The sequence below is a fragment of the Fragaria vesca genome, linkage group LG6, assembly GCF_000184155.1.
Source record: "Fragaria vesca subsp. vesca linkage group LG6, FraVesHawaii_1.0, whole genome shotgun sequence".
Classification (NCBI taxonomy): domain Eukaryota; kingdom Viridiplantae; phylum Streptophyta; class Magnoliopsida; order Rosales; family Rosaceae; genus Fragaria; species Fragaria vesca.
Window position 1 is genome coordinate 37,002,521 of NC_020496.1, and position 23,935 is coordinate 37,026,455.

The 23,935-nt window shown below is 37.2% G+C and overlaps 3 protein-coding genes and 1 pseudogene across 3 annotated transcripts; all 4 read left to right on the forward strand.

Moving 5' to 3' along the window:
- Positions 1 to 5,053: 5,053 nt before the first annotated feature.
- LOC101293804 (actin-related protein 4-like) lies at positions 5,054 to 12,673 on the forward strand. Its single transcript, XM_004304568.1, has 20 exons — positions 5,054 to 5,162; positions 5,276 to 5,364; positions 6,047 to 6,193; positions 6,283 to 6,356; positions 6,640 to 6,720; positions 7,321 to 7,381; positions 7,502 to 7,551; positions 7,917 to 7,971; positions 8,706 to 8,783; positions 8,874 to 8,927; positions 9,544 to 9,597; positions 9,676 to 9,736; positions 10,334 to 10,385; positions 10,635 to 10,701; positions 10,853 to 10,915; positions 11,032 to 11,094; positions 11,371 to 11,430; positions 11,800 to 11,864; positions 12,275 to 12,343; positions 12,472 to 12,673. Exons 1-20 carry the CDS (start codon positions 5,150 to 5,152, stop codon positions 12,515 to 12,517), a joined length of 1,302 nt encoding a protein of 433 aa, XP_004304616.1. The 5' UTR covers positions 5,054 to 5,149; the 3' UTR covers positions 12,518 to 12,673.
- Positions 12,674 to 13,653: 980 nt separating this feature from the next.
- LOC101294095 (CASP-like protein At5g40300-like) lies at positions 13,654 to 15,696 on the forward strand. The gene is made up of 3 exons (XM_004304569.1): positions 13,654 to 14,245; positions 14,715 to 14,850; positions 15,308 to 15,696. Exons 1-3 carry the CDS (start codon positions 13,743 to 13,745, stop codon positions 15,500 to 15,502), a joined length of 834 nt encoding a protein of 277 aa, XP_004304617.1. The 5' UTR covers positions 13,654 to 13,742; the 3' UTR covers positions 15,503 to 15,696.
- Positions 15,697 to 18,582: 2,886 nt separating this feature from the next.
- On the forward strand, positions 18,583 to 20,662 carry LOC101294385 (quinone oxidoreductase-like protein At1g23740, chloroplastic-like). Its single transcript, XM_004304570.1, has 4 exons — positions 18,583 to 18,945; positions 19,411 to 19,734; positions 19,841 to 20,000; positions 20,266 to 20,662. The coding sequence occupies exons 1-4, from the start codon at positions 18,727 to 18,729 to the stop codon at positions 20,529 to 20,531; spliced, it is 969 nt and encodes a 322-aa protein (XP_004304618.1). The 5' UTR covers positions 18,583 to 18,726; the 3' UTR covers positions 20,532 to 20,662.
- Positions 20,663 to 20,903: 241 nt separating this feature from the next.
- On the forward strand, positions 20,904 to 22,538 carry LOC101293514 (annotated as a pseudogene).
- The last annotated feature ends 1,397 nt before the right edge of the window (positions 22,539 to 23,935 follow it).

Genomic DNA, 23,935 nt, shown 5'->3' on the forward strand with positions numbered 1-23,935 from the left:
GAGAGAGAGAGAGAGAAATGGTGTTGGCTTTTGAGTGTGATTAGTCTTGTATACCTCATTATGCATAAAGATTGGACGACTAGGTAGTAGCAGGAAGATTTGACGACCAGTGTATTTGCAAGAAGGTTTGATGAACAGACAGTGTAGTAGTAGGAAGATTGGACGACGAGGCAGTAGCAGGAAGATTTGACGACCAGTGTAGTAGCAGGAAGATCGGACGACCAGACAATGTAGTAGCCGGAAGATTGGACGAACACATAATGTAGTGGCATGAAGATTGGACGACCATGTAGTAGCAAAACATGCTACTACATTAGCTAAGCCACTAAAAACCTGCTACTACACTAGCTGAACCACTAAAACTCTACTACTACATCTGTTGGAATTGTAGCTTTCCAACAAAACATGCTACTACATTAGCTGAGCCACTGAAAACCTGCTACTGCACTTACTGAAGTTGCTACTACACTAGCTGAACCACTAAAATCCTGCTACTACATCTGTTGGAAGTGTAGCTTTCCAGCAAAACATGCTACTACATTAGCTGAGCCACTCAAAACCTGCTACTACTTCTACTGAGATGTTAACCTCTGCTACTACTTTCTACTGGAATGTTAACCCCTGCTACTACTTCTACTGAAATGTTAACCTCTGCTACTACTTCTACTGGAATTAACTGCTACTACACTAAGTTATTGAAAACCTGCTACTGTACCATTTACTGAAAAATCTCAAAATGAGAGATTTTTCTCTTCTAAAAGCATATTTAATTAGTATAGGGTTAGTTTGGTAAATTAAAACATGACACATGGCATGCATAAAAAGGATTGTCCTTAATTGTTAAAAACTGTCCTTATTTGTTTAACAACAACACAAATGGATTTATTTGTGTTTCAAATCTTTTTGGAGGATGTATATGTGATTTGCTATTAGGAATTTGATGGTTCCCCCTCTTCCACAGCTGGCATTGCATATCGGCACAAGGGGCAGACATGATTCACCTCTAGCCATAGGACAATGCAATGTACATGATAATAGTGTGCGCAAGGCAACTGAACAATCAGCTGATCAACTCGGCCTTCTTCCGCAAATTCATCCTTACATATACCACAAGTCGGGTTATGTTTGATAGCAGCCTCTCCCAAACTATCGAGTCTCAGTTTTTGCGAACTCTCAATTGATGATCTAGTCGCAGGAACAAACCTGAGCCAGCCGGTATCAAAGGATCCCCATGTAATCCTATCAGAGGCGTTAGGATGATAGTCAACATCACGCAATTGAAACAATTCAAAGCACGATTCATCCGGATTCTATCTCAATTTGAAGATCAGGACGTTCTGTTATAAGTCGATGAACGGTTTCATCATCACGAAAACCACCCAATAAGCACGCAGTAATGTCAGCTAGTACGACATTGATAAGCCGCAGGGGGCGTGCCACTCGAACCACCTGAAATAGTTGTTCACGAACAGTTGGTTGCTCTTCTAGTGGGACGCCCATTATCGAAAGGTGATCAGCCATAGGTTCTGCATACCCTCGTCTGTGGTCACTACAGGAGTAAAGGATTAAGGTGCTTTTTCTTGCAGCTATGGAGCTTTCAGCTTTAATGTATGTTGGATCATCATACCAGTAGCGCCTAATCTTGAGATAATAAAATTCGATCCGAAGCCAGTTCACTTTATCTACTATCAGTTCTCTTTTTTCTCTTTGCAAGACTCTGCTAAAGAAATAATGCATCTCGTTCTCGGACATGCTTATGGAGATTATTGTAGCTAGTATCAACAAGGGGAAAATGCCTCTAATCTAGGATCAATCAAAGAGAAGAAGAATCTCTCTTCTACAAGGATTAGGAATTGAACCCCCTATTGAACTACCCCTAAATCGTCAAGGATTCCAGACACAGATACGAATTACAAAATTAAAACGGATAACTAAATCAAAATCAGAACAAAAACTGAAGCTAATTAAGAACTTAACAACTGACCTTTTGAAATTCAAAGAAAGGAATGAAGCCAGCGAGCCAATGGAGGCGAGAGGATGAAATGAATTAGGTTTTAGGCCAGTCCCCGCTTGCAGCCTTGCAGTTATGTGTTTATGTCTACTTATTGTCTCTGATGATGAAATGAATTTACAAGTATACCCATACATTCTCATTATACTGAATTACTGATACCAGTTCAAATCGGGTCTAATGCACACAACCATATAGCCAAAAAGAAGATAGAGCCAGACTCAACTCAAGCCTTGAGCCATATAGATGATTAGTACACTACAATGATGCAAGAGTTGATCCAAAAAACCAAATGAATGCTAATAGACTTGCAATTCGTCACTCAAGCAGTTACTTTGGTGACTCCAGTCTTTAGCTTTCACAAATAGCGCCTGCATATTATAAATTTTGGTCTCAACCGTCAGATTCTTCTCGTTCGGAAACCTAGCTTCTTTTTCATGTGATCTGGGCAACATCAACTCCACTGGATGTTTTATTTCATTTATGAATGTTGCCGGCCTTGCTTTTCTCATACCTGATGATAGTAAATAATTTCTTACTCTTGGATTCATCAGATACTTTTGGCTTTAACACTGTTACAATGTTGGGTGCCTCTGGCTTCATTGCATAAGCATGACGGCTGTCAGTCATCTTAGGCTTCAAGAATCTTCTGATAGTATCACTTGTAACACCAGTGTTCTCCTTCTTGGGTTTAGACAATGGAGACACTGACCCCAGTCATCTTAGGCCCCAAGAATCTTCTGATAGTATCACTTGTAACACCAGTGTTCTTCTTGGGTTTAGACAATGGAGATACTGACCCAACTCATCCTGTTTCCAGCCTAGTGGCTTCCAGTATTTGATTAATTTGCTGGATTTGGATTTGTGAGAATCAGTGGAGCCAAACACGGATGCAGATTTGGGGGGAACCTTTGTCGAGGAGATGAACTTTGCTGAATCACTTGGTTTCCTGGTTTCTACAAGGCACATTGTGACTGAGCAAGGATGCTACCACCTCTAGCAGCAAGAATCAGTGGAGCCAAACATGGATGCAGATTTGGGGGGAACCTTTGTCGAGGAGATGAACTTTGCTGAATCACTGGGTTTCCTAGTTTCTACGAGGCACATTGTGACTGAGCAAGGATGCTACCACCTCTAGCAGCAATATTCTATTGCGCCTGCGTCCTAGGAGGTTCCAGTCATTTGATGTATTATCCTTCCTCAAGACCAAAAGTCCAGAGCTATAATATTCCTATGAACAAAGCAGATGAAACAAAATGAAACTTCTGAATTAAAACTTCCAACATAAACCCTATGTAAACAGACACAAACACAAGAAACTATGCATATATGGTACAACATGAAACAAATATGGTGAGACTACAAATCAATAACACAACGACTAACCCTCTCTTCCATCATGCAAATTTGCATCTTCCCCATCAGGCTGATTGAAATTCTCCATTTGAAGACATCTTCCAGTTTGATGTGATATATAGATACGAATTACTAAACTAAAACGGAGAACTAGACCAAAATCAGAATCTATGAATGGCAGAGAACTGAGTCTGGTTGGTTAGACATTGCTTTATCTGCTTCAATGTCAAGGCATGGCTTGTTTTGTGCTTTCGCTTCCACAATTTCTTATGCCTTATTCAAGCATCATCATAACATTGATAAATTTAACATCACAACCAAGACTCTAAGTAAGGAAATCATTCTGGGTTGTCATTGTAGACAAGATATCACATGGCAAACAGTTACACATCAATATGGCAATGTGTTTAGCCTGTAAAATCATACTAAGCCCATGAACATATACCATTTACAATTCAAACACTCCAAAAAAGCAAAACCAAAAACAGTTATTAAAGTAATCACACAGCCTCAAAACACCCAGATCACTAAAGAAACAAAAGTCATTCTCATAAGCTCATACATTACAATATGACACTGTAAACCCTCAAATTTGTATATAAACAAGCAATACGCATTGAAACCCAGTGATCAAAAGCCTACCTACTCCGAGTGGATCTGAGTTGAGTCGATGATTACGACCCGGGATTCGCTTCGAGTGCGGAACTGTAAAGCCAATGCATGAAAAAGGTAAGCTCAGAGCTAAAAAGGTAGTCTGAAATTTCTCAGCTCAGAAAGTTTGCAACTTTGTATAAACAAGGGGTGAGGGTGAATTAGGAAATTCATTGGGTTGGACCCCGTTTGGCCGGTGATGGTTGAGTTTTATCACTTTATGGCATTTTATGGTATGAATTTTGTTTTTGGCATTTTATGTTGAAAACATAGTAATTTATGTTGCATAAATTTACTCATTGTGGTTTGAGCACATGAATATTGGACCGAGCTATATCTAATCTACCGAAAGTAGTTTGATTCTGCTTCTAGCCGGCATCGGCTATGGATCTTTTGTATTCCATTATAGAGATTAAGTTAGCGTGGTTGTGTCGTCTCTTGATGAAGAACTATGCAAGAAAAAAAAAAAAACTTTTATCTCTCTAATGGTATTTGCTAGCTTTCTTTAGCGGTTGAATCTCTCTCTTGTGTAGTCTGCTCACTATCTTGGTTGAAAGAAAAACATTACCGCATTTCCAGTTCACAAGCAAATCATTGATTGAACACTGAAAACAGTACCCACGACTCCACGAGGTCACGATTGAGAGCATTATGCGTACGATAGGTATTCAATTCATAAATACTCGATTTCTTAAACTTTAAATTCAATTATATCATCTTCAACGTGTCCTAACAATGTTAATTTATGGGTAAATTCCTTCTCTAGTACTTAAGGTATGACCATGTGAACAATTTGATACCTCAAAATAGAATGTTATTAATTTATCGAAAGTAACATAGTTAATCCGACTCATCTCAAACATGCTTCTCCGGCCGTGTCACGCTTTGCTCAACGGAAGAGACGTTGGTGTGTTTGCAAGGGCAAAATAGGTATTCCCACTAGCCTCGGGACTCGAGTCCGTTATTTTGCGCATATAAAAACTAGTCGTTTTCTCCAAGCAAAACCCAGTCACAAAAACCTTGTGCCCTCTAACTCTCTCTCTCTCTCTCTCTCTCTCTCTCTCTCTCTCAGAGCCTTAGCTCGGAGCTCACGTCATCGTCTTCCACTCGTCTCTCAGAAACCCTTGAATCATGTACGCCCGCGGTGAGTAGTTACACACAAACCTTACTGCATTATCTACATTTCTCCATCTCTTTCTCTATATATCTTCATTCTTCAATTTCAACATCATTTCTGTTTACTGGCTTCGCTTGCAGATGCGGAATCGGCCGTCGTAATCGACCTTGGCTCCCACACTTGCAAGGTGGGCTTCGCCTGCGATAATGCGCCCAAGGTTTTCCCATCGGTAAGTGCATACATAGTCGATGTGTTTGTTTTTGCTCTTAACTGTTCAATTTCAGCATCGTTGAAGATTTAGGGTTACGGATTAACTGTTTTTGCAAGTCCTAATAGACACATTTAGTTCGATTATTGTTTCGAAGATTTCGAAACCCTTAGGATGTAATTTTCTTGATGAGCTAGTTGGATTTATCGATTTCTTAGTTGTATAAGATGAACTTATATATGTTAGATGACGATTAGTTATGCAAACTGTAAAGTATTCCCAGACTTGTGGTTGTTCTGCTCCGAGTTCCGACAATAAGAGATGTGTAATAGTTTCACAAGTCAGCACCAGATGACTAACCAGATTAGGAAAGTGTAGGCAGAAAAATAGAAATTCCTTTAAAACGTGTACGTAACTCCTGATGAAAGTATCTAATAGTAATGCAAGATGAGCTTGTAGCATTATTCTGGTAGCGAGTTTTGAATGATGTACAATTTAGCTTTTCGGGAAAGAGTTGCATTCTTTGTTTCCAGATACCATACTTGTGGTTGCTCTGCTCGTACACTATCCTTGCTTCCACTGTTGTATTTTGTTAGACTGCAAAAGTCAAATATGTACGATGGTATAATCTGTTAATTGATTATTGTTACTAGTGGATATGTAAAATTAAACTCAGTCTGATGGTGTATGTTTCTTTGTTAAGGTTGTTGGGTCAATTGATCAAATGAAAGTTGATGAGACTGAAAACTCTGGATCTGCTGATCCAAAAAGTGATTCTGACAGAACCAAGGGAAAGTGGAAATTATATGTAGGATCTGAGGCTTTAGGAAATCGTTGTGATCATATGGAGGTTAGTATCTTAATACTAACATTTTCTCATTGGAGTACAGATCAGATATTTTACTATAAGACTTTGATTATGTACTGCTGTTCTATCAGGTGCTGCCATCTATAAAGAATGGAGTTATTGTTGACTGGGATGCTGTGGAGGGTATATGGGACCATGCTTTCAGGTAACTGCTGTAGTGTTGTGTTTATAATGTTAATTAATAATTTGATATAAATATATGTAAGATAATGGCATGCTGAAGGTTAGCTTCTTTCTTCTACTAGCCTTGTGTCCCTGATATAACAGATTTGTGTAAAAGTTTACCTTCACTACGTGTCTTCAAAATTCTAATTCTATGTTTGCATATAATGGGAAGGACCTAGCTTCACCTGAATTCCCGGGTTTCGTTCATCTCGCCTAGTTTCCAATACATTATCATATAACTAACTGCTGGCTATTCTTTTCAGTGACTGCCTATTGGTTGATCCCAAAGAGCGTCCAGTGCTACTTGCAGAGCCATCTTTCAACTCCCAGCAACAGAGAGAAAGGTGATCTTTTATCATTAGCTTACAATTGTGAATATCAATTTCTTCAGAAAACTCATGCAAATTAATTTTGTATTCTTTTGTGACAAACATTTCTCTCCTGATACATCTATGCTTCTCAGAGCTCACTTGTTAGTTTTTCTTCTTTGAGTGTTTGCGTAGTTAGCTTTTAAGACAGACAATTCTCTTGAACAAAGAAAGTAATTTTATCAAACAAACATATTTCAGAATTGTTTCTGTTCTGTTCTCAGCTTCTTATTCCATTCAAAAGTGAAAACACTGTAGTAGTGCACTCCTAGACTTTGAAGTTCTATAATGATGACGAAATGAAACAATATTTCTTGTTGTGTATTCTGATGCCTCCATCAGTTCATTACGTTAAAGTACTATTGTTGCATACATTAATTTTAACTTGTAATAATTATGCCAAGTTGCCAACCCATTTGATAATTGTTTTTATATTATTTTGTTGTTGTAAGTTATGACTATGTATCCCTTACTTGCTAGCACTTTGTTCATGATTTATATTTCATTTTTTCTTATCTAGATTATTATTATTATTATTATTTGCAAAATGATTGAGTTTTGTTATGTACCTTACAGGACGGTAGAACTCATGTTTGAAAAATATAAAGTTCCTGTTTTGTTCATGGCTAAGAATGCTGTATGCCCCTTAACTTCTCATCCCTTTGATTCCAAGTTGCAGAACATGACTTACTTGCACAATATGTTATATTTCTTGCTTTTTGTGACTGTTAGTGACTGGAATGTTATATGATGCCAGGTTCTCACATCTTTTGCATCTGGCCGTGTTACCTCGTTGGTAGTTGACAGGTAAGAGATGCACTCTCCACCTACATATAACTGCATCGTTCTCAAAAATTCCCTTTTGCTTAAATAAGTAGTCTGGCATTTTCATTATATGATTTTGTCTTGTTTTCTTGTTTGTTTTTGGCTTATGTAAGCCATACTTATATATGGAATGTCAACATTATGGTTGTTTGCTCCATTTGACACGTATACATCAGCTTTACCCTTTAGTTGTAGATTAGTTCATAGTCTGTTCTGATGTTACCTGTATTTTATCTCTCTCTGATGAAACTATATTTCTTTGCTGAAAAGTATACCTTAATTTTAATATTCATTATTGCTTAACTCAAAACTGATGTATGTTCTTACCATATTGATAATTCTTCTAGTGGCGGAGGATCAACTACAGTAGCTCCAGTTCATGATGGTTATGTTCTCCAAAAGGTATCCATGTTCCAACCAAGATACATGACTCACCTTCTGAATGAGTTAATGCATAGATATAATTTCTGTGCTTACATATCACAGTGCTAATTCTTTATGAGAAACTCTGTTATGTTTAACTTAACTATCTACAAGGGTTTCTCATTTATGCTATCGACATGTTAAATGTTTCCTTTTTCTTTTTCTTTTATTTCCTGGTACAGAACAACATCTTACATAGCGTGAATAGTACATATCGTGAAATATATCTGAATCTTTACATCATATATATCCAGAAAAAAAGTTTGCTAAAATAATTCTACATTCTTCCTTTATATAAGTCCTATTTTCCTTCATGAGAGTAAGTAAGGGATGTCAACTTAGGTACTCTTTTTTCTTCCCATTTAACTGCTGTGTAAATGTATTCAGTGACTTAGTTTAATGTGAATGTTTTTTTGTTTTAGCTTTTGTAATCTAAATAATTGTATTTTGTAAAATCTTATATTGGGAATGAGGTATACTGATGTTGATAAGGTTGGAATTAAAAACAATTTCACACTGCAATAATTTGTTTTGACTTTCATGTTATTATCCTTTTGATCTAAATGTCTAGAGATTGACATAAAGAACAAAAAAACTATGTCCAAATACGTTTGCCAACCTGCTTCTGAAAGAGAATCAGTGACGGTAAAGAATGGTTGATGCTATATTTTCGTATGGCAACCTCAGCTTTTTGACACGTTTTTATTTCACAGGCTGTATCGTCCTATCCTATTGGAGGAGAATTTCTCACTGATTGTCTGATGAAAAGTTTGGAAAGTAAAGGAATGACAGTGAGCGACTACCTAAATTTTGTTTTTAAAGAGAATTTTCTTCTTGGTGATGCATGAATTTTTGTGCTTATTGTCTTATTTATTCTGTAGATCAAACCCAGATATTCTTTCAAGAAGAAGGAAACACGGCCTGGAGAGTTTCAGGTATTTTTTCCACTCATTAATTCACAAATAGTTGAAATTTAGTAGCTACGTACCAGCTATGAGTTGTCAGTTGTTGTAACTTGTATTCATCTCAACTATAACTAACGTACGTTAGGTAGTTGCAGGAAAATCTAAATTGTATTTTAAATAGTAGTTGCAGGGAAGTGTAAAGGCAAGATTGATAATAGTTGCAAGAAAGGGAAATGTAGAGTAAAGGCCAAATAATTCTTACATGGAAGTATAAAGAACTAGTTGATTGTTACTGGTATACAAAGGACTACAAATAGTTGTAGCTAGTCAGAAAAATAAAAGTGCAGTGGTCTGAAAACCTTTTAAAAGAGACCAAGTAATTTGGTGTTACCGAGTTTTATGGTTCCAAGAACATTATTGCCTTCGTGAAAGGCACTATAACCTGGAAAATGTTCTTCCAGAATTTTCTGATTCAAGTCTAATTGTAACTGGCATTCCCTTACAATTGCCTTGGGAAGTTAGAGTAAATCAAACAAAAAACCTAGTTTTATACCTTAGGGACCATCAGCATGCTTCCAGTCTCAAAATTGGTTTGCTTTGTTGCTTCATCTGACTGTTTGACATGTTATTTATTTCAATGTTGTAGGTTGAAGACGTTGATTTTCCAAACACCACAGAGAGTTACAAGCTCTATTCCAAGGTTTGTGATTGACCATAATAGTTTTTATTAAGATTCCATGTTATGTTTCCCTTTATTAAGAATGATCTCTTTTGGCAGAGGATAATTGCTAGTGGTATCAAGGAATATGTGTGCAGAGTGCCTGACACTCCATATGATGGTTTGATATTCTTTTAATCTCTCATAACTTGCAAAGGTTTTGGACTATATGATGTCCATCCCGTTAGTGTTTAACTTGCAGTTGTTCATGCCATATTTCTTTCAATTGGTTTGTGTTTGTCATTTTTGTTACCGAGCTTTTCTTTAAGCATGTTTGTTGGTTGGTATCCTCAAGGGCATGCTTGTCCCTTTTTCTGAAAATGGTTATCATGATTGCTGCCAGGAAGCCCATATATAATCACCTAATATTGTCCTATAAGGACCTCCTGCATATTAATTGGTGTGAAGACAAAGTAGCCTACTTACTGAATGACAGAGTTTAATTCTTTGACAACTCCATTAGTTGGAGTTTAGGTTGTCTGGTAGCTTAATTGTTTGACAATTTGATTGGTTGGAGTTTTTTTTATGTCCTCAAGCATAGCAAGTCGCAAATTTTGCATTTATATGGCTCTTTTCTTTTGTGCTTCACCCTAAAGGTCTGTGTTTCCTTTCATAAACCAAGTGGAGTCAGTATGTTTTCAAATAGATCATAGCTATATTAAGCTTTTAGCCTCAAGGCCCTGTATATGTTGAATTAACAAAATATCTCCTGTTTCAGAAAGCTCTCATTCAAACATTCCAATGGTCCCTTATGAGCTTCCTGATGGCCAGTGAGTCTTATTCTTCTTTACTATCTTTAAGAATTCCTGAGATTGTTGTCATTATCACTCCCAAAAAGTCAGTCAACACTAGATAGTAAACATTCTATGAGTTGCATATGCTCATAAGGTGTAAAAGAGTGTAGATTGACTTTGAGAGTGTTCATGGAAAATTAACAATTCTATGAGTTGCACACAGATTGTATACTGTTAGTTTGATCTTCTTTTCTTATATAAAGTTGCTTCATATTTATGACGCAGGATAATTGAAATTGGATCTGATAGATTCAAAATCCCTGATGTACTGTTTAGCCCATCCTTAGCTCAGGTAGATGCCAAAAGTTATTAATTTTTTTTTTTTTCCATTCAATCATGCTGTTATGTTGTCATGTTGTTGATGTTGGTGGAATTGGTTAGCTTTAAAATTTCAATAATTTCTAGACTTGTTTTACTTCGTTTTGTGTGTGTGAAACTGTCAGACGATTCCTGGTGTGGAGAACTTTGCAGAGATTGCTCCGTCTTTTCCTGGTTTACCTCAAATGGTAAGTGGATACTTCTGCTGTGTTGTTTCCTCACTTGTCCCTTTTCTGTCTTTTGCTTTTCGTGTTCGCCTTGTATTGTTATCTCATGGTTAACATATCATATTTGTTTTGTCCAGGTTATAGACAGCATTAACAAGTGTGATGTGGACTACCGTCGTGAATTATTCAGTAGTATACTGGTAAAAGTGCATGAAATTACATTTTCCTCAACTATGAACTTACATTAATAGGTATTTTTTTTTTTTTTTTTGAATAAACATTAATAGCATATATCAACATCTGGTTCTTGGATTTACTAATTGTTGTAAATTTCTATGGGAAATCTGCAAGACCTCCTGAGTTGGTATCATAACAAAAATAAATGGGTACCATAAATATTTCTTAAAATTTCCCTCCTTCATATGCTTCAAAGTTCAGACAATGATCTGGTTTCTTCTTTCATTCTGATTGTACAGCTTTCTGGTGGCACATTATCAATGCAACAATTAAAGGAACGCCTTGAGAAAGACCTGAAGGTATAGATGCAACAGACTTTTTCCTAATGTTTGATTGTTAAATTTAAAGTCATTTAGCATTTTGTTTAAATAGAGGTAACAGCTTCATGTTCCGAAAATTCTGAGTGAAACTTAACTACTACATGGGTTTTGATTTTACAATTGCAAAGAAACATGATCTTTTCTTGGGGAAGCAAACTTTCTCTTTTTTACTAACCAAAAGGAGGATCACCTAATCATTTGCATAATAACTGTGCTTTGAATCAAATTGCCACTTGTCTAAGGTGTGAAATGACAAATGAGTGTTGGAGCAGTTAAGCTGACTGCAACTGATTGAGTAGTACTTAATATTCTCTAGTATTCATCAAGATGTCATTATTTTATCTGCAGGAGTCTCCCCGAGCTGCTAGAGTTAAAGTGTTGGCAAGTGGAAATGCAACAGGAAGGCGATTCAGGTAACATGCATTGTCTCTGGCCCTCCTTCCCCCTCTTTGTCCTTTATGTCACACAAGAATCTATACAATTCAGCAGTGAGTCTTTAACTATTGAACAAGCTGAGTCACCAATCATGAATCACCAATGGAAAGCTAATGGAACCTGGTTATCAACTATTCTAGGCTAATATGATGGCATTTTGTTAAGTTGGTTTGGTTGTCAAAGTAGCTTAATTTGAACTCGTCTAGATATTTATCATGTTGAATACAACCACATGTTTTCTGGGTAATGTCACCAATCTGAAAAGATATTTAGCGGAGCTTCAGACCAAGGAATCCTTGATATGGATTGTAAAATCTCTACTTTATGCAATATAGCTTTTAATTCATGCAGATTCTCTTCCCTGACATTGTGTTGTTTAATTTTGCAGTGTTTGGATAGGTGGCAGTATATTGGCTTCTCTTGGTCAGTTCCGGTATATGTGGTTCACCAAGGCTGAGTAAGTTCCATGAAGTTTAGTTTCTTTAGTGCTGTTGTAGTTTGATGCACATTATTTATGTTAGCGAATGATTAAGAATTCATGCAGATTGTTCAGCTTGTATTGATTTTTGTGATGGCAACGGACAGGTACGAGGAGCATGGTGCTTCTTATGTACAGAGGAAGTGCCCTTGATTTGCTGTCCTGGGAACAACTGCAAATAGAAAAGGTTTGTGCAGGTTGACTTCTTACATATTATAAACATGAATTTACTTTTCTACTTTCAGGTCTCGGTTGTGCTCCATCAAAACGGACATTTTCCAAAATTGTTAACCGACTCTGATATATACCGTAGCATCCATTAGCTTATTGATTAGGGATTATTGTGGTGCTTATTGTTCAACTAGTTTTAAAATACTGAGACCTGGCTGTTTTCTTGCGAAGTCTATTTTAAAATTCCTGGATTATTTTCCATGTTCAGAATCCTTCCACTCTCCAGTTCTTGTCTATCTTGAATTTGAATGTTAGCAATTTCTTAAGTATGCTCACTAAACGGTAGAGCTTATATATTCAGTAAACACACCTTTTGCATTAGTGAGCATACGGTGAACATTGATCAACAGCACATTGTGAACATAGTGAGGAAGTCGAGCCAAACTATGGCACCCTCTTAGATGTTAAATTTTTTGCACGTTTAAACACTCCCACTACTAGCCTTTGCCCCCCTTCCCCCTCCGATTCGCCCCTGGGGTGAAGACTGAGGGGAAATCACTGTGAGAATCTGAATGCCCGTCCATTAAAGACACTGTATCCAAGCCATTAAAAAGGCACTGAATCTAAGCGACAAGTTCACATATGCATGTCTACCCCTAGATTTTGTTGAATAATTTTGACACATTGGACGTGTTATCATGGTATGTCGAAATATGAACATTGTCGGAAATATTGTTGCGGCACTCCCTTCCTATGAGATCATTGAGCCTCACTTACGTGAGCGTAGGCATGGGCATCATTAGACAGGTATAGTTAGCCTCGCTTGCATGGGTGTTGGCATTTGCGTGAGCATCAGCAATATTTGACATGAATTCGAAGTTCGTTAGCCTTGCTTGCCTGGAGCTTAACCTCGCGTGTATGGATATGAATAACAAAGGCATAAATATCATTTAGACCCTTAATTTTTCAACTATGTAAACCTAGTTTTATTGCCAACTGGCCACCGCCCTGAACCTTTTTCTACTGCACATAGTTTGGGACGACAATGACGGATGCAACAAGTCAGTTTTATCTTATGCCCAGTCTTTTATTCTCATTGCTATGGAGGTTACAAATTTGAAGTACTTAAGAAATGAAAAACAGTAAAAACCTTGGTATCCCATTCTTCAACTTCTCCATCATCACACGATCACTGTAAACCCAGAAAATGAAAAGCGAAACCCAACAAGTATCATCTAAAGACAAAAACGGAGAAGAAAAGCATGGCATCTCAGAAAAGTCATATTCACCTCCTCTCAGTCCTCTAATATTCCCCCAAACCCATAACAAGCACTCCCCATCTCCATCTTCATCACCCTTACACGATTCATCTCCAAGTCATGAAGAAATCTACCACACCAATGAGTTCAGACTCACACCACCGGAGGAGCAGACCCACCACCACTCTAAGTTTGCGCCGCCACCGGCCGTGGCGGCCCAAACGAAAGACCAAGAGGGGGGGGGAGAGGCTCAAGAAGGAGTAGATAGGAAAACTTTGAGACCCTCTTTGTCGATATTGAAGAGGGCGAGAAGGCAAAGCTTGGTGAGGAGGGCTATGTTGGGGTTAAGGATTTCGGGAATTTTGTTTTGTATGATCTCTTTCTCGGTTATGGCGGCGGACAAGAAGCAGGGTTGGGCTTCAGATTCTTTCTCTAACTACAAGGAGTTCAGGTTTGTCAGTTACTTTGATCAAAAGTCTTGTTCCCCCAGAAAAGTAAATGGTTACTGGTTACTGTTGTATTGTCATATGTTTCAGTGATCAATCATGGCAGGTAGAAAGGTAGGGTAAAGTGTTGTGTGGTTAACTGGTTATTAAGAATGACCGAGGCTAAAAATTCACCATAGTTTTGTTACCGGAAATCATTCATTCTAGATCTCAACAATCGACATATTTTTACTTTTAATCTTAGTTGAACTAACCATAGACACATCTAATAATGTTGGTAAGAGTTTTCTTTCACGAAAAGAACAACAACGTAAGCGTTCCACTTAACTTAACTTTACTAATAGTATAAAAAAATAAATAAAAATAAAAAATAAAAAAACTTCACTTCACTAAGATTGATTCTTTATATTAGGTATTTCTGAACTCTGATGATGGGAATTGTAATTCTTATGTGAATCAAATTGTATGTTGTAGGTACTGCTTGGCAGTGAATGTGCTAGGTTTTGTGTATTCAGGGATTCAAACCTATGATTTAGTGTATTACTTCACCACGGGAAAACATGTAGTACAGCACCATCTCCGTTACTACTTCGATTTCTTGATGGATCAGGCAAGTCACAACTAGTCTTTGTCTGTGTAAATTAACAAGCAGAGACGACCTCTTATCTTATTGCCATAATTATTTTTATCAATCATTTCACCTAACCTTAGCCCCATGAGGGCATGGGCACACCACAAGTCCTTGTCTCTTCTCTTGTCAAATGGTCCACTATCTATGAAGCTGGTTCTTCAACACCAAAAATGAACATCGCTTATTGGCTGACTAAACTTATTTTTCCTAATCAATGGACTAATATCTCTTTTTAATTTTATATCTTCTCCCGTCATATACTTCTCTTGAAATTTTAATGTTCATTCGTATTGGAAGAAAATGACTCATTTGGAATTACATTTAGGTTGATTGCCGGCTTAGTTTTACCTTTAAACAATATCTTGGTCATCAAAAGGACAGTACCCAAATGTTTGAAGCATTCTGATCACATTTGTGATGTATGAATATTTGGCAGATTTTGACCTACCTTGTGATATCGGCATCTTCATCGGCGGCGACTCGGGTGGAAGATTGGGAGTCGAATTGGGGCAAAGACAAGTTCCCTGATATGGCACGAGCGTCTGTGGCATTGTCCTTCCTTGCCTTCTTTGCATTTGCCTCTAGCTCTCTCATTTCTGGTTACACCCTCTGTACTCTGAAATCTATGTAGATCATTTTCTACGTGTACCACGGTCAACTTTTAACTCCATAAATTTTCTCTGTGTAAATCATAAAATTTGTGAACTACCATCCATCATTCTTTCTTTCCAATTTTGATGAGTATTTGTGAATAAAGTGACATATTATACGAACCGTTTCATTATAACTTGTATGAATGTTACCTCGTTATGGATGATTTACTCCTATCAGTGTTTGAGAGATAACAGTCAGAGGGCTTTACTCGTTGAGTCGTTGCTTAGTTAGCACTCAATCTCTTAGACATAACCCTAGGCAGGGAAACCAAAGCAGGGACTAAGCTTTGGGGAGTGAATGGGGTTTTTAGTCAGCTGAAATATATCACTGATAAGATTTGTTAACTCAAAGTGTACGTAATGGTGAAATTGGACACTTGTTTTAGTTTTTAGAGGTGAAATCATAAGTATCTAGTCGCCGCCGATGAAGATGCCGATATCACAAGGTAATGCAACCGTTATTGGTTAGAGGTAAGTCCCTCTTGCTTACAGAGGATTTCGCTTGATGAAATCTACTAATCTAGCTAGAAGCATTCTTGGTCTGAAAGAGGGACCAAAAAAAAAAAAAAAACTCTAGGTATGTGTTGCTTGGGGTTACCTTTGCCATCAAATTGTTGAAATTTGGGAGGTTGGTAGCCAGTTGGCATCCTCAAATTGTTTAACCGCGTGGTGTAAGGCTTGGAATACGTTAGTGTATCTCGAGACAAACCACCATATTAAGCTTTGATTGTGTTAGCAATCATGTCTTGAAGTTGTCGAACTGATAATAAAGCTAGAATGGAATTTGATTCTCCTTTATGTTGAAAGATGATCCACAAGAAGTGTCTTTCTTATTGCCATGCATGTTGTTCTGTGAGTCATTATCATTGTGATCGGCTGCTTCGAGGCATGAAGGTTGAATGTAGCGAGTTGAAATGACTCACTATGAGCAGCATGATGGCCAAGGTTTCTACGGATTTTCATAATAGCTACCGTGTTGGTCTTGTTTGTCGATTTGATTTGCGCCATCTTCTATTCCATGTGATGAGGATGACGAGATCGTCAAAGAAAGTGATGAGAGGCAGAGATGGCCCCACTAGGCGTGCCAATTTTGTAAACACGAAACCCTGTAACGAATAACAGAAAGACACGTGTACAAAATAATATATTTGTATTAATTGAATTTGCGGGTTACAATCTCTATGGGTATTCTTTTAACAAGAATGTCCTCTGATTCGATCTCCGACATTGATTTGATCTAAATGTGACGAGCACTTGATCTTGAATTGAACTGTTGTAGTTTGAACTTCTTATTGTGTTGACGATTTGTAGAAGGAAGTTGACCAATGGCCGTAGAGGCTTGATCTTGGTCGAATTTGGGCCGCGAGAGGTGTCACTTGGTGAACGTTTTTCGGCTTGATAGCGGATGAATCGACACGTGTGTTTGGTGCTTGTTGATTCTCCACAAGCTTGTTAAAGAACTTAGTTGAAGTTTTGATTTGTTGAAAGGTTTGAAGACGAGGGTTGATCAAGGGCCGTAGAGGCTTGACGTTGATCGGGTTTAGGCCACGAGCTGTTCCACGTGGTGGTTGCTCTTCGTCTTGTAGTTGGTGTAGATGTCGACTATTTGGCAACTTGGGACTCTTCAGGATTTGACAACTTCTAGGCTTAAGGTTGATGAAGAATCGGCTATTTGGCAGCTTAATGATTCTTCAAGGGTTTTGGGAGAATTCTGAGCTCTCGGGAATAATTTTTCTCTCTTGTCCGGAAGTCCTCCTCTTGATATGAGAGGGGATATTTATAGTGTCGATGCTCCTCCGTAAATGGAATGCATTAAAGTCACAACTTTAATTGTATTTCCTTAATGACATAATTAAATCAATCACTTTTGATTGATTGATTCAATTATTCAATTTATCATAATTAAATAAATCAGTCTTAGTTGATCGATTTAATTATGACCGATAAGGTATTTCACCAATTTGATTAAATTATGACTTCCTTTTCGATAATCGATTTGATTTGATTGATGTCTGATTATCGATTGACATTTAATATTTGATTTTAGTCAGGATTGATGATTTTGTTGTCGATCGACCATTCACACGCCGCCACGTGTCATTTCTAAGACTTTTCAACTTTGCAAACTCTCGAGCCACGTATGCAATTTGTCGGGCTCATGTGTTGTATGAATAATTTAATGATTATTATTCTCATTAAATTTTATGTGTCTACAGACATATGAGAGGATTCTGAGTTAGAAATAAAGATTTTGGTATAGACAATTGAACCCCAGAAATTCTTCATAATGAGCTTCAAGAGATAAATGTGTCTAAATGCAGTCAAAGTTGGCCTAAAATTACATCAGACTCGAAATCTAATCGTAGATAGAGTATTCGGGATATTGGGAGCTCTTCTAATGAGGACCCTTAAGTTGAGGATTTTGTGAGGAATTTTCGATTTATGGTTTAAAAGACCCAATTTTCTATCACATTTTGACATCTTATCCGTTCAGTTTTTAGGTTTATGTAAGTATATCATTTATACAAATTTTCACCCAAATTGGTGTTCGTTAAGATAACAAACTAGATCAAATTAATGGACGAACCAAATCTGTCAAATATGAACCGTTCAAGTTCATAATTGATAAATCACACTTATGAATGTCTTAACAATTTTCAATATAGCTGAAAATTTGAAGAAATGATCTACTCATAAATACCTATAAACTGAACGGTCAAGATGTAGATATAAGATCGAAAGGTGGGATAAGCCGAAAAGTTCTCAACTTAAAGATTCTCACTAGAAGGGCTTCCTAGAGTATTCACTATTCAAATCTTAGATGATATGGTCACAGCTTACGTTATATTATTTTTTTTCACAATTAACACTACTTATGTTCATACAACAATTCTGAATCCTCATTTTCCAGAAAACAATTTTGAATTCTCTTTGGATACTCTAGACATGTTGGATATGAAGTTGCGAATGAACCTTTAGCAGAAAACCTATCCAAATGCAGTTTCACCAGTTTTGGATAATAATCCATCTACATGCATACTTCCAAGCTTGCCTTTTATGACAAAGCTTCCACTCCTTTCTCAACCATTACCCACCCAACTCTATAAATTGCACTCACCTCAATGTGATTCACTCACCAAGTTGCTCCCTGTCTAGAAACCTCTGCCCTTTAAACTTTACTTTTGCAATACACCGTCTAACAATGGCTGCAGCTCCAAGTGAGTCCATACCCTCTGTAAATAAGGCCTGGGTCTATTCAGAGTATGGAAAAACTTCTGATGTTCTCAAGTTTGATCCAAGTGTGGCTGTTCCTGAAATTAAAGAGGATCAGGTGCTGATCAAGGTTGTTGCTGCTTCTCTTAACCCAGTTGATTTTAAGAGGGCTCTTGGTTACTTCAAGGACACTGACTCTCCCCTACCTGTGAGTTCACCCCTCTTTCTTCTTTGATTTTCCTCACTGCCTTTCTTTGTTATTTGGGTTGTGATTTATGTATTTGTTGAACCTTCCGAAATTCAATCCGAAGATGGTATCTTAATTTCTCTTTCGGGCAGTGTGAAATATTGTTTGGTGCTGTTTGATCTTTCTATAGAACAAAAACGCCAAATTAACGATCATTTATTATTAATTACCACCGATGAAGTTAAATTTTTACATCCTCCATTGTTTAATAAACAAAGACATCAGAAAGTGTGAAAGGATGATACATGTGCAATATGCATATTTATTTAGTTTAATTTGGTTTCCAATTTGCAGACAGTTCCAGGTATGATCACATTTCATCTTATATTTTCTTGTAAGAACTAGGAACCTTTCTATTTTCTTATTGTTTCAAAAGAAGGTACCTGTATTAGTATGTGTGTTCATTTATTTCATTTTGGTTTGCAGACAATTCCAGGGTATGATGTAGCTGGTGTGGTGGTAAAGGTAGGAAGCCAAGTAACCAAGTTTAAGGTGGGGGATGAAGTGTATGGGGATCTCAATGAGACAGCATTGGTGAACCCAACAAGGTTTGGGTCTTTGGCAGAGTACACTGCTGCAGATGAAAGAGTATTGGCTCACAAACCCAAAAACCTGAGCTTTATTGAAGCTGCTAGCCTTCCCTTGGCTATTGAAACTGCCCATGAAGGGCTTGAAAGAGCTGAACTTTCTGCTGGTAAATCCGTCCTTGTTTTGGGAGGCGCTGGGGGTGTTGGAACACATATTATTCAGGTACATTCTGATTTCATTATCTTCCTACTTGGTTAAATTTCAACATGTAATACTATTTTTGGCTTCAAACATTTAAATTAAGGATGTGTACTTTAATGTGATGCAGCTTGCAAAGCATGTTTATGGGGCTTCCAAAGTAGCAGCTACTGCAAGCACTAAGAAACTGGATTTGTTGAGAACCTTGGGTGCTGATTTGGCTATCGATTACACCAAGGAGAACTTCGAGGACCTGCCAGAGAAATTTGATGTAGTGTATGATGCAGTTGGTAAGAATCTTCTGCTCCCTCTTGTTGTCTGCATAAGCTTTTTCTGTAGCTAGTACAGTTATCTTTTCTGTGTTGATCTTTCGTTTATCACTGGAAACCTAAATAGAACAACTGATGATGGAGAGGGTGTAGAATTATCATGCATGGATAATCTTATATGGATATAATCAAACTGATCGAACATTTGAATGTATCTATAGCAAATTAGCAATGAATGAATTAGAAGACTTTAGCGACTGATGTTGTATTTGTAAAACAAAAATAGGGGAGACAGATAAGGCTGTGAAGGCGGTGAAAGAAGGTGGGAAGGTTGTAACAATAGTAGGTCCAGCAACGCCACCGGCTATCCTTTTTGTGCTTACCTCTAAAGGGTCTGTGTTGGAGAAACTGAAGCCTTACTTGGAGAGTGGGAAGGTGAAGCCAGTTCTTGATCCCACAAGTCCATATCCCTTTACTAAAGTTGTTGAAGCATTTGGTTACCTTGAGAGTTCCAGAGCTACCGGAAAGGTGGTTGTGTATCCCATCCCATGAGGTTGAGAGTGTATGTGTGAATGATCTATGAGACTATGATTGTGTAGAGTCCATTTCCTTCCTCTTGTATGTGTGTAGCAGTATATTTTAATCTTGAAGCCTTGTAATAATGAATAAGATTGAGTCCTTAATAAATTGTCATTACATGAAATGGTTACAGCTTACGTTTTGTTTCATTTTTTCACAATTGTCACTGCTTACGTTCACAGAACAACTTTGAATTTTCTTTGGATACTGATCGATCTAGAGGCTTACCTCCAATATTAAGTTAGCAGCTTACAGATTTCTTAACTATCATTCACCCTATAAATTCTATAAAGTGCACTCACAAATTAGAAACCTGATGTGTCACTGCAAGCTTTACTATTTGCTCTACATCAATCATCAATGGCTGCAGCTCCAACTGAGTTCATACCTTCTGTATATGGCGTTTGGGTCTATTCGGAGGGTGGAAAAACTGCAGATGTTCTGAGCTTTGATCCAAGTGTGGTTGTTCCTGAAATTATAGAGGACCAGGTGTTGATCAAGGTAGTGGCTGCTTCTCTTAACCCAGTTGATTTCAAAAGGGCTCTTGGTTCCTTGAAGAACATAGAGGGTGACTCTCCCTTACCTGTGAGCCATCTTAATCTTTCTCCTTCCATTTTTCATTGCCTTTATTTGTTTGGGGGGTCATATTTTTAATCATTTAGGAATTGAAGTAAAAGATGGTATAATATGTCTTTCTTTACAGGATGAGATAGATATTGTTGTTTTATGTAGTTGTCTATTTTCATAAAAGACCATATTTAATTGGACCTATGCTTGTCAAACGTTAACTTTTCTCAATTTGGTTTGTAGACAGTTCCAACTTTTGTGTTCTGTAACTTATTGAATCAAAAGAAGTTACCTTGTTTGTTTATATGATCATTTTCAATTTGGCAAAGACAATTCCAGGGTATGATGTGGCTGGTGTGGTAATGAAGGTAGGAAGCCAAGTGCAGAAGTTTATGCTTGTTTGAAGTGTATGCTTGTTTGAGTGGTAGCAATGAGATTCCCCAATATCATGCCAAGATTAGCCATGGGGATCTCAATGAAAAAGCAATGGTGAAACCAAACAGGTTGGGGTCTTTGGCAGAGTACACTGTTGTTGGAGAAAGAGTATTGGCTCTCAAACCCAGAAACCTGAGCATTATTGAAGCTGCTAGCCTTCCCTTAGCTATTGAGACTGCGTATGGAGCGCTTGAAAGAGCAGAGCTTTTTGCGGTGTTGGGACTTGGGACACATGTAATTCAGCCATTCAGGTGCATTCCGATTTTGGTGCATGTAACAGTGTAACACTGATTTTGGCTTCAACAGTTGTAACTAAAAATGTATACTTTTATGAGATGCAGCTAGCAAAACATGTTTTTGGTGCTTCTAGAGTAGCAGCTATTGCAAGCACTAAAAAACTAGATTTGTTGAGAAGTTTAGGTGCTGATTTGGCCATTGATTATACCAAGGAGAACTTTGAAGAACAACCTGAGAAATTTGATGTAGTGTATGATGCAGTTGGTAAGAAACTAAAGAATCTTCTACTCCCTTTTCTATGCTAATCGATATTTCGCTAGGTTTTTATGCTAAAATGATAATTATTTTGAACAATTCTAAGACGGTTTATAGGTTTTAAATCTATCGACTATCACGTATTTATGCTAAAATGATCAAATGTACAGGTCAGTGTAGTAATAAACTTATAATCCACAGAGATTCATATAACGAATTGTATTTGCAAAACAAACTAGGGGTGAAGGCGGTGAAGGTAGGAAAGGTAGTGACAATAGTAGGTCCAATAACGCCTCCGGCGTTCAGATTTGTGCTCACCCCTACAGGGTCTATCTTGGAGAACTGAAGCCTTATTTAAAGAGTGGGAAGGTCAAGCCAGTGCTTGATCCCACAGGTCCATATCCCTTTTCGAAAGTTGTTGAAGCACTTGGTTACCTTGAAACTTCAAGAGCTACAGGAAAGGTGGTTGTGTATCCCATCACATGAGATTGAGAATTGCTGTCTATAAACTAGATTCTATAATACAGATTTAGTCCATTTCCCTGTATATGCAGGCAGCAGTAGTTACTTGAAGACTTGTAAGCTTGTTATATATGTATATGTATTATGTAGGAATATTCCTACTCAAATATAGGCATTGAGTGAGGTAGACTATCATGGTGACGCTGATAGGGTTACCTAAGAATCCTTTGAAACTCAGAAGGCTAGGTTTCTTCCTGCAACAACATCATCAATTAATAGCTTGCAGAAAGTGAGGCTTGATTGCTTGAAAGAAAATGACTCATTTGAAATTACGTTTACTTTTGATTGCCCACTTCGTTTTACCTTAAAACAATATGTTTGGTCATCAAAAAGAGAATACCTAAAAGTTTGAACTTTCAAGTTTTTGACGAGGAGGCCTCTAAATGAATATGAAAATAGAGCTTTTCTAATGAGGGACCTTTATAATAAGCACTTTTCGGTTTATGGTTTAAAAACTCATTTTTTAATCACATTTTAGCATCTCATCCGTGTTGTTTTTAGGTCTATATGAGTAAATCATTTCTACAAATTTTCATCCAAATTAGTGATCGTTAAGATAACAAACTAGATCAAATTAATGAACGAACCAAATATGTCAACCATGAACCGTTCAAATTCATAATTGATAAATCACACTTATGAATGTCTTAACGATTTTCAATATAGCTGAAAATTTACAGAAATGATCTACTCATAATTACCTATAAATTGAACGGTTAAGATGTTGATATAAGATCGAAAAGTTGGATAAGCCGAAAAGTGTTTAACTAATCCTCAACTTAAGGGTTCTCATTAGAATAATTCATCCTCATTAAAATGGCCCATTAGTGATGTATGAAATTTTGGTAGATATTGACCTACCTAGTGATATTGGTATCTCCATCAACGGCTACTAGGGTGGAAGATTGGAACCGTATTGGGGCAAAAACAAGTTCCCTCATATGGCAAGATGTGGCATATATTGCCCTTCCTTGTCTTCTTTGCATTTGCCTCTATCTCACTCATTTCTATCTCACTCATTTCTGGTTACACCTATGTACTCTAAAACCTATGTAGATCATTTCTTGCGTGTATATAAGTTCATATGCATATAAGTTGTAAACTACCATCATTCTTTCTTTCCAATTTTGATGAGTACTTGTGAACAAACTGATATAGTCTAAGGAATCTTTCATAAAAACTTTTATTTATTTTGGGTGGTGCTATTCACACACCCCATTTATGAGAGTCAATCATGAAACAAATAGGCGTAGGATTGTAAATAGAATTGACTTGTAGTAATAAAAAATATTGATAAGGTGTGTGAATGCTAAATAGGGTGTGTGAATAACATCCCCCTAAATTTTAGCTTTTGTATGGAT

Coding starts and splice junctions, on each gene's coding strand:
- LOC101294095 (XM_004304569.1), top strand. CDS start 13,743: ATGAAAAGCGAAACCCAACAAGTATCATCTAAAGACAAAAACGGAGAA. Junction 14,246..14,714: donor TCTAACTACAAGGAGTTCAG/GTTTGTCAGTTA, acceptor TGTATGTTGTAG/GTACTGCTTGGCAGTGAATG. Junction 14,851..15,307: donor TCGATTTCTTGATGGATCAG/GCAAGTCACAAC, acceptor AATATTTGGCAG/ATTTTGACCTACCTTGTGAT.
- LOC101294385 (XM_004304570.1), top strand. CDS start 18,727: ATGGCTGCAGCTCCAAGTGAGTCCATACCCTCTGTAAATAAGGCCTGG. Junction 18,946..19,410: donor ACACTGACTCTCCCCTACCT/GTGAGTTCACCC, acceptor TTTGGTTTGCAG/ACAATTCCAGGGTATGATGT. Junction 20,001..20,265: donor TGTAGTGTATGATGCAGTTG/GTAAGAATCTTC, acceptor AAACAAAAATAG/GGGAGACAGATAAGGCTGTG.
- LOC101293804 (XM_004304568.1), top strand. Junction 6,194..6,282: donor ATCGTTGTGATCATATGGAG/GTTAGTATCTTA, acceptor CTGTTCTATCAG/GTGCTGCCATCTATAAAGAA. Junction 11,865..12,274: donor GCAACAGGAAGGCGATTCAG/GTAACATGCATT, acceptor TTAATTTTGCAG/TGTTTGGATAGGTGGCAGTA.